General features: G+C 43.2%; 1 protein-coding gene across 1 annotated transcript in view; it reads left to right on the forward strand.

Annotated features, from left to right (window-relative positions):
* Window positions 1–8,370, forward strand: part of Tmtc2 (Transmembrane O-mannosyltransferase targeting cadherins 2) — a 156,742-nt gene extending 148,372 nt beyond the window's left edge. The window contains exon 7 of the mRNA XM_078180728.1: window positions 8,252–8,370. Within this exon, the coding sequence (XP_078036854.1) occupies window positions 8,252–8,370 (119 nt within the window). The remainder of the gene's footprint in view (window positions 1–8,251) is intronic.
* Window positions 8,371–10,748: the final 2,378 nt, after the last annotated feature.

Consider the following 10,748-nt stretch of genomic DNA (forward strand, 5'->3'; position numbering starts at 1 on the left):
AATTTTCGGAATAATATCGTTTCCCCGTGAAATCTGTTTGAAACATTCGCGTTAACAGTGGCAACCGCATCGCGATGGACTGCGTTTCAAAGGCTGCCATATTGCAAATTCCGTGCGTCCGTCATGTGTACTCTGAGAATAATAACTTTCGGATGTGGGATCGTAGGACGGAGAAACGTGTATTTTATTATATCGAGCTCCGCAGTTGATTAATTGCGCAGGGATTTCCTTGTCTCTCGAATTCTATTTTGTTCGATCTATTTTCTATTTTCTAGTTATAATTTATTTATCTCGACGAGTGTTCCAGTTCCCTGAAACAATTTATTCAGTCACCGTCGTTTATTTACTTGGCATACATTTATTTCCTCCTATTTCTCGTACCCTACTATTACAAATTTCTCGGATTTATTATTAATTGTGCAACAATTAATAATAATTTGCCCCGGTAACAACAAATAGTCGACCGTAACGCGAACGTTATATTTGAACGTTGAACAGCCACGGCATCCCTTAAGCGAGGGTTAATATCGTTACCGCCGGACCAGCACCCGTAAAACTTTCCGCGAGTAAAAACAACAAGTTTGTTTGATGAAAAGAAAGCTCACGACTAAGATTTATCGCGGTAGTTATTTCTCTCGACCCGCTCCAATTTCATAAGCTCTAATTAAATTTGTTTCACTCAATATCCCGCTATGCCGCTATGGGGGGCAAACTTCTTCTTTTTTTTTTTCCTCCTTTCCGGCCCGGTCCGCTTCTCCCCCGATAAATAATTACTGCAGGTTTGATTGCCGGGAAGCATAAAAAGTCCCTCGAACCGGTAGGCTAATTAAGAAACTAACATAACTTAAGGAAACCGCCTTGTTCGGTTTATTAAGGAAAGCAGCTGAAAAGAGTTAATTAAAATCAAGAATCGCTGCACGTAATATTAAAGACAAGTTCAATTATCCGAAAATGTGCTCTCGAGATCGTCGAATGATTTTATTCGGCATTCAATATATTTAATTCTGTTATCGTTCAATAAGTGATTTAATTGTAAGAAGTGGTATATGTTAGAGAACCATGTCCGCAAAAATTCGAACAAATGGCTGGCGGACCGTGCAGCCAGGAAAAACCGTAAATCTACGTGACCCGGACCTCCAAGTGTTAAGTAGTTAATAATTGAATCCCGGGAATAGCAAACAGACCCCCATTTGCCAGCAGTGCTTGAAAAATCTAAGGTTAAAGCCCCTCCCCCCCCCCCCCCCCCCCTCCTCCCAAGTCCAACAAACAAAAGATCCCTCCAGGAATGTTGGTTGGGCAAACTATACGGTGGATTCTCTCCCTCTCCTCCCCCTTTCTCTTTGCTTTTTCTTCTCCCTAACTCGGGCCGAAAGTTACCCTCCTAGGAACGTGACGTTTAGCGACTCGTGCACCTACGACCACAGAGAGAAAGAGAGAGAAAGAGAGAGAGACAGAGAGAGCCGGGATCGAGCGCGTTCCACACAGTCAAACCGCGATTTTTCGACCATACCCCTCCCCCCCGGCCGCAATTAGGCTAAAGGGCTCGAATTTCTTCCTCGCTAACCAATTTCCTCCTTCGCTCCGATCTCCGCTTGCGAACGCGTTTCTAGATCCTTCCGGCTCTCTATTTGTGAACTGTTCTGTTAACCCTCGACGACCCCGGTCTGCCTTTACACTGTGCTAACTGGCACAGAATAAATATTTTCCGGGTCGCCGGACACCGGGCTGTGTATTTGTTTTCCGACTATTGTCTTCCCAGTATTTTAATAAATCCAGTATAAAGTGGAGTCGTTGTTAAGGTAGGTTACTATTGTTATTTGTAGCAGGGGCTGAGTTTTTGGAGAATCCTTTGATCGGGTTTGAAAAATAATTTTTATACGTGGCGCAGGTTTAGAATCTTGTTAATAATGGTATTGTTGTGCGAGTTACGAGATTTTAGTATTTCGGATTTATTTAAAATAGTTTCGAGTGCGAAGGGTTCACGTGTTCCGTTTAATGATCTATCTTGTGCCCACTGTTCAATATACCGTTCCATGTAGCGCTTTAATGATCGAATTTTCGTGGCAATTAATTCGCAAGAAATAAATATAAAAAGTTCTTAAAAATAACGAAAAATTAAGAAGCCGTCCTCTAAATTAAATTTCAAACAGACTATTCAGTAATCAAATATACCAACTTGAAATAGATTTGTAAGCTGCTGGTAGCGAACGCGAAAAATAATTCGAAGCAGACGACATCACGTTCCCACTTTTCCCCAAGGATTTAATGACCGTAGCCGGCGATGTATTCCCGCCGTCTTCCGAACTCGAGCGCGAAGAACCCCGGCGTTCGACGAGGGAAGAAAGTTTCCACTCCGAGCTCGAGCGGAAGACCGTGTTCCTCGCGGCCGGCAAGTAGCTCGACTTCTGCTAGCCGGAAGTGTCCCCCCCGTAGGCGGTCCGTTGGGCCGGCCCCGCGATCGCGAACCAATTTTACGACTGCGGGATTCATTTATTGCTCTTTGCTCGAGTAGCTATCGCGGGCGGACAGCGGTGGGAGGCGTCCGTTGTTGCCGGTGGCTGGGGTCCCGGGCACACGAATGTTTTATTGCCGATATTGTTGGCCGAAGATAAAGCGGAAGCGAGCCCCGCGATAGCCGGTGCTCGCTCTGCCGCGATATTCGCGCTATCCGGCGTGTAACGGCGAGCGGTCGCGTGTGCGCGCCGCGCGGCTTTATTGCTCGTAAATACAAAGAACTGAAAAAGAAGCGGACGGAACAAGGGAGGCATGAAGGGGGGCAGGGGGCAAGGGATGGAACGAAAAGGAAACGGGGAGGGCTTCGAGGAGGAGTACCTGGCGCGCGTCTTATTGCCTTCCGAGGAGCCGCCGCCGCTGCGTTTAAAAATATATCCGCGGGATATACGTACTTTGCTCGTGAGTGGTATAGGGGGGTATTCTGTAGACGCGATACATATCGGTCTTTGTATTAAGGGCGGAGGACGTGGAACGTCGTTTTCTTCAATCAAACTGCCGGATCGTTTAGCTTCGATCTATATGTTTCACCGGATTCGATTCTATTCCAATAATCCAGCGAAGGTGTCTTCGAAACTTCTCTCTCGAGAGAGAGAGTCTGGAGACGTACGACGATTTCTATGCGCGAAGCGACATCGTTTATTCTTTATTCAATTTTTTTAGGATATACCGTCTATGATACTTCTCTTTCAATTTTTCTGTTAATTTAATGTACTTTAGTGATTCTCTCGAACAGCGCATGAAAGGATTCTTAAGATACGAAATATAGTGTTGCGTTACTTATGGAGGAAATAAAGCAATTAGATCTTTTTAGTATTAAAGTTTACATTAATTGTAATAATAATTCCTATGAGTTCGAAAAATGTTTCTATGAGTTCTATGATGCTAATTTGATTCCTTACCGTTTCTTTATTAACTTCCATACAATATTACATAATATTATCGAATGAATTCTATTATATAAATATTATTAGATAATACTTCTATCTCTTGTTTATTTACCAAGGATATTTCAAACGACAGTACTAAAACCCGGTGTTAAACATACCAACAAATTCAACGTTCCCAACACTTCGCTTTTAGAACCGACGCGCGACAATTTCGCAATAGAGAAAGAGAGGTCGCCCGAGCAAAGCGCAAAAATCGAATAGTCAAAAGGTTGAAAAAAACTCTGTTCGCGGGGTCCGAGTAACCGGCGCGCGTTCCGGGTCTATTCATAAGCCTTGGCGGAGTCAGCTGAACTACCCCGGGATCCTCGAGTAGAAGGGATTAGTCGTTAATTAAAATTATTTTCTGTCGGCGCGCGCGAGCGAAATTTATAACCGGATTTCTTTTGGTTCCGGTGGGGGGGAGGGGGGAGGGGAAACCCGCGATACACGCCGTCGTTTTACGTTATACCGTGGCGGAACAACTTGAAACATTAAAACGCGAGAGCTTTTAAAATAATCCAGCCAGGGGGGTGTTAGGAAAAGGAAAGTGTATTTTATTTGCGACCGTTTTCACGCTTGTTCAGAGGCACTCGCGCGCGAGCGCGCGCGCGCGCTTGTTGCTGAACGCACTTAATTCCCGGCTGCGGGCCCGCGCCGCCGCTTCTTTCCCGTTAAAGAAACCGTTTGTGTTTCGACGAACGCAAACGAACCTTTAACGAACACCTTGCCAGCGCCCTTCGTGCTCGTCTTTTAACGACGAGATAGGTGTTTCCAATTAAAACACGTTTTTGATAATTTCACATGTTTCTCGGCTTTGAGACGAGCCTTTATAATTACGTTTGGAAATGCAATATTAATCAGATATAAAGTCTATTTGGAAGTTTTAGAATAAAAATTAGATTAATATTTTTAGGTTAATTGTGTTTTATTTAGAAATATAAATTATCTATAGAGAGTTTAACGAGCTTGAAATAATGTATGTCGTTGCTCTAAAATTCTTTCTCTTTCTGCTAATAATAATTAGTCTCTGTTGAAGCAAAGAAAAATCTAAAAAATGGAACAGTTGAATAAAAATATCTTTTCCATCCCCAATACATTAATATTAGAAATATAAATTCCGAACATTTATGGAAAAACGATTTTTACTTTTATCTTGACTTTCGCTATACTATCTGCTCTCGTTATCCACAAACAGACCTGTCTGGCATATTAAACTTACACTAAAAATCTTACTTAACTTTAATCGCAACATGGACAAATATTATACCTAATTTCGTTCCTTCGACCCTCTCAATCGTGCCGGCGTTGCAGGTTAGACAACGTTCCGTCCGAAATTCCGTTAACATTTCAGCTTTATACATAAATAGCCGAAGACTGTCCGAGACGAGTTCAGAGAGCAGTGCTGCGGCATCGGCCGTAGCCCGACCGAGGAGGCGGTTAAGGAGCGAGCGTAGCATGACGTCGAATAGAGGCGAGCCGTTCCCAAAGTCGGATATTCGTCGCTAACAATGGCGAGTTCCGTGGAACTTTCGAGGCTTAACGTTGCGGGAGAAATTTCAGGCGGAACGCGTCGCTCTATTGCGTTACGTAATATCGGCGCGCGGGGAGGGGTGGCTTTAACGGCATTTACATTCGCGCCGGCCATTAATAATTTATTGCCCGGGGTTGGCCAAGCGCGGTCGACGTCCGGTTATCGTACGATTTTTCAATTGCCTCTTTGCGATCGCGGCGGAACGAATGGCGCGGGCCCCGCGTAGATTCGCCGACTGCTATGTAAATGAGGCGAATGATAGATCGAACGTCGCCGGACGGACAAAAGGGCAACCCTTTCGAGACGCTCAAGAAAATAATAGGGAGCGTACGGGCGAGCGCGGCCGATGAATGCCGTGCCGGCTCGAAGGGATCGCGCCTCGTTTATCACGGATTATTGCGCACGGTTTTTTTCGCGTCGATATATCAGATTTCGGAACGGAACCAGTCCGAGCCCTCTGCAATATTGCGTTAATATATATCGTCTATAATTGAGCCGATCGCTGCGCAAATTGATTAACTCCGCGAAAGAAAAAGCGAAGAAATATATATCGCTTTTTGAAATTCTTTTTAGAATTCAAAGCGAAACAAATATTACAAAATGCATCGATAGAAATTTAACTTTCGTTTAACAGTATGTAAAGGAAAAATAACCGAGAGACAATTATTATTAATATTACTATTTTTATGTTACTGGAAGAATTAATCAATTTAGCAAGTCAAAGAAGAAAGAAATTCCAAATTTTTAAGTTTTTTACAATCTTGACAATCTTGATAATTAATTTCACCATACTACTACTTTAACGTTTCATACATTAAAAATTTACAAACAATTATTAGAAGCTCATACATCTACATTGCTTCAAAAAATAGATCATTTTGAACAAAAACGCTATTCTTCTAATATAAAACAAATTTTCGCATATTTACCAGACACAAGCAGCAACAAATAAAAAGCTATCGTCCGATAAGGGTAAAAAATAGCCGTCGTTCTACGGTTAAGAACACCGGCACGTTGCAGCAAGAAAATGCTTTAATAAATGGAGCATTGGGGGTGGACTTTGAAGGGTGCAACGGCGGAACTCCGTTGTTTCGACGTGTCGGATGAGTAATGCGGCCGGCGTTAACAAACAGGCTGAGTCACTAATCGGCAAAGATGAATTTTCGAATCGGTTACGGCCGGTGACCGAGCAAGAAAAAAAGGGGGCGTCCTCTCTCTCTCTCTCTCGCCGCTTCCGTTCGGCAACGAGGAACTTGACGATCGCGTTACGAGCGTAAAATCGGGCGCCGGCCGGCCCGCCGAACGGAACAGAGGCTCGCGTGATGGGCCGATTGGATCGCGGCACCGGGGACACGATGAAATACGTCGCTCCGACGATTTATCGCGTTTATTCATCGCGGCTGATTTAAAATGCTCCGTTGCAACGCGGAGATTATCATCGACTCGGGTCGGATGAGGATCGTGTTCCGCAGCATCGATACACCGTCTCTCTGTTTCTCTCGCGGTCGTTGCTTCCACGAATATTCCGGATTTCTCCGGCAACGTTCGCGCGAATTTAGCGGCGCCCCGAGTTCTCCTTCGATTGCCGCGATGATATTATTAACCGTTACACGCGCGTAGACTCGATTTCGCATGCATACGCCGCGCTAATAAGTCGTATAAAATGGCGATATCGCGCGGGTCGCGCGTAGCTATCATTGATTTAGAGGTAAAATGGCGTCGAACGCGAGGGGCGAATTTAAAGGAAAAAGAAACGAGAGTGTACATTTTTATCGCTAAATAATTCTATCGCAAAGTGAATCAATTTTTATTTAAAATTATCCTATGCTATAATTTTTTTTAATAATATATAGACGACTAGAGAAATTCTTGCTCGAAATTAGGGTAGCAATAAAGGCATAAATTGACTTTTCACTTCATAAATATTATAACTATATTCTAGTCTATTTCCATAAGTTATACCAGCTTTAATTCTCTACGTTTTTCTCTATTTGCAAGCATCAACAATTTGCGGGCGAGGAGAATCGTCGCTCTTTAACCCGGCGACGCAACATTTTGTTCTTGGTGACGCGAACAATAGGTCTCGATCGATTGTTTTCGAACCGGTAGAGAATACTTGGTAAACGCTCGAACGAATGTATCTTAATAACAGCTTCCGAACAATAAAATCGCGCTAGACGTTGGAATCAATGCTTTCGGCAACAGTTTTCGGGGCATTAAAGTCCCATAAAATGTTCAGCGTCTCCGGCGCGGCTTAAGCTCGCGTTTGTAGAAGACCGAGATGAAACTTTTATGAGCAGTAAAAGTTGACCTGCTTCCGAATACGGTGCAATTATACTAGTTTCGAGATGCTAGATCGTAGATAGGGTCTTCATGTTATTTTTAGGGGACTTGTTACTGTCAAATAGAACATGCAAGACTTTGCAACTTCTTTTGCCTTTTTATATTGGGGCTGTGATATTTATAGCAGAATAATTATTGATGGAGAATAATAATCAAGGGAGAATAGAATTCACAGTTTATTATTTTATGGATTGAAGGTTATGTTATTCTTATTATTTTATGGATTAGTGGATATTATTATTACTTGACGACTATATTTATCTATAGATAGCAGTATTAATTTTCTAATAAGCACCCCTAAATTCTACTAACTTAATACAGGACATCGGACATTGTTACTTAGCAATAAAAATTACCACAATTTCGAGATTAATAAAATAGATTGGTAACAATTGCTGCACCTTAAAATGACTTTAGAACACATATTTAATTTCACACATCATTTTAGATTTCGAGAATTTCGACATAAAGTGTTCACATTCGAGTCCCGCGGATCCGAGAAGCAGTTTTTCGTCGCGTTCGCTAAAAATATCGGCGACAGAGCTTTGAATCGTTCGCAGCGCAACAGATTAAATTCTGTCGCCGGAATATCCGGCCCTTACCGATTTGTTAATCCCCGCCGGGACGGATAAACGACGGGTAAAAAAGCCTCGGCCATGCAACGAATCCGCGCGCAAACCGGAGAAATCTCCTTTGAGTCGAAGAACGCCGAGGCTCTGACGAGAGAAAAAAAGAGAAAGAGAGAGAGAGAGAGAGTCGCAAACGCGCCGATCCGGTCGGCTTAAGGCGAATCGAATTAGCAGGTGCTTTCGCGAGCCCGTCTCCTAACCCCCCACCCGTCCCCTGTTCCATCGTCCCCTGTTCACTCGTTTCCGCCTGTTTTTCACGTGACCGTTTCGCCGTTGTGTAACGAGTGGTCCCGTTGTGATTGTTACAGCTTATGGTAATTTGGGCAGCGTCCTGAGCGCGCAGGGCCGCGTCGCGGAGGCGGAGGAGGCGTTTGTCCAGGCGCTCAGCTATCGACCGAACATGGCGGACGTGCACTACAATCTGTAAGTACCGCTGACGTTGTTCCCGATAATCCACTTTGTTTCCGCGACCGTTTTTCCATCGGTCCGCGATCCGAGCCGCGAGAGATAAATTACTCGTCTCTGCGACGATCCTATGGTGCCGAAACCGTCTCGCCATTGATATTCCACGAAGGAACGATATTTGCCACGTCGTTCTGTCATTTTTGACTCGGTTTTTATCGGCAGCCTATTTCAACCCTTGCTGTGATATTCTATTCGTAATTGAAACGAATAGACGTTTTTATATTAAAATAATCGTTTAGAGAAAATAGAGATATATATTTACCTTGAAAGAATTAATTATAGTGTGGCGGAATATTGTATTATAATTTTTTTTATTAAAGCTTCGAATCAACTCTTAACTTTGACCGGTATATGAGGGACATTTAAGGGTCTCTTTGAGGTGCTGTAACTTTGCGAGAAAAAATCGCAGCTGCGTTTCGTTTTTGTTAAATTAAACAGAAAGGATCAGGCTTTGTTACAGTGTAAACGGCATCGTTGAAAAAAATTTTATCAAGCCTGTATATTTTTTCAAATTTAGCAATTTTTAACGCGACGAATACGGCGTTGCATTTGAAAGGTTACAACGGCGAGAGATTATTAAAATTAATATGTAGAAAGACTGTCTTAAAACAGAAATTCCAAGCTTTTATTTAAAACGAAAGCCATATTTTTATGACAATTTTTAGTGTAATTATCGTCGGTCAATGTTGGCCAATTTTTATCCATGACTCTGTGCTATGCACTGTACAGTATACTTATTACTATTCAATATAATTAACTGTAAATTTCAGAAATTACAACAATATCCAACAGGTTTACCAAGCCTAATCGATGCTAATTCTAATTCTAATTTCGCGGTCTAATAAAAACGCGCTCCCCTTGGAATGCGCATGGCGACCGATATTTTCGTAAGAGCGAAACTTCCCGCCACTTTCGCCCCGTCGAACGTCAGTCCGGCTCGTTCCCACGTGACTAGGATATTTTCTTTCCTCGGCCGGATCTCTCGAAATCCCCGGCTAAGTATTCGAATCTCGTAAAAACTCGGTACAACGATCGCCGATGCGATCCCGCGGCTTAATACGGCGCCGCCGCTTAAAACTCAGAAGTCGGATCGCAATTAACATCGGTTCGTAGGCCGGCGGCGTAGCGCGCAGCTGTCCCGAGAGTTTTTCTCATCTCGGCTAACACGGTGAAGGTAGGAACGTTCAACCAGGGTTCAGAGAGGGGCGGCGGCTGTCGAATTTGCGTAATCCGCGGGCAAAGCGCCGCTGCTCTGCTCCGCAAATCTCGCGAGCGATGAACCCGTCTCTGACTTAAGCAGCTGACGGAGACGTCGACGTCCCGAGAACGGTTGCAGGCTGGGACTCTATATTCGCGACGGACGCGTTTATACTGACCCGACGGGAAATAATGCTTTTGTTTCTTTGGAAAAGATTTGCTAACGTTGCGTCTACCTAAGGTGATACTGTAAGGTGTATGTGCAGGATTTATAGAATAATTAAATTTTTAGATATTTCCTGAGGCTTCGTAGGGATCGTGGAACAATCGTGATGCCTCTATAGAGGTCGTTGACCTTTTAGGAAATTCTGCGAACTTTCGAAGCGGTCTTAGGTCATCCAGAAATATTCTGACGCTTCTAAAGATACCGGCAGGACTTGCAAAATAATTCTGATAGTTCTGAAAGTATCGTAAGTCTTGCAGAAAAATTCTGATAGCTCTGAAAGTATCGTAAGTCTTGCAGAAAAATTCTGATGGCTCTGAAAGTATCGTAAATCTTGCAGAAAAATTCTGATAGCTCTGAAAGTATCGTAAGTCTTGCAGAAAAATTCTGATAGCTCTGAAAGTATCGTAGGACTTGCAGAAAAATTCTGATAGCTCTGAAATTATCGTAGGACTTTCAGATAAATTCTGACAGCTCTGAAAGTATCGTAGGACTTGCAGAAAAATTCTGATAGCTCTGAAAGTATCGTAGGACTTACAGAAAAATTCTGAAAGCACTAGGAATATCGTACAATTCGCTGAAAATTTCTGACACCTCCAGACAGGTCATCGAACCTTCTCAAAAAATCCTGGAACCTCCGAAAGGATCGTAGATCATTCAAAAAAATCCTGACACCTCCAAAAAGATCACCAGACACCCAGAAAAAATTCTGACCCCTCCAAAGACATCGTAGGGCACGCAGAAAAATCTTGATAACTCTGAGAACATCGTAGGAATTACAAAAAAAGTCCTGGCAGCGTTCCGTGAAATTCTCCCCTTCCTCAGCGAAAGAATTGAAATTTTTTCGACATTTTCATACGTATGGGGAAATTAACCGTAACGCGTTCGCGAGCAGAGACGATCGTAAGCGATAAAGTCGG

Source organism: Augochlora pura, chromosome 5, assembly GCF_028453695.1.
Source record: "Augochlora pura isolate Apur16 chromosome 5, APUR_v2.2.1, whole genome shotgun sequence".
Taxonomy (NCBI): domain Eukaryota; kingdom Metazoa; phylum Arthropoda; class Insecta; order Hymenoptera; family Halictidae; genus Augochlora; species Augochlora pura.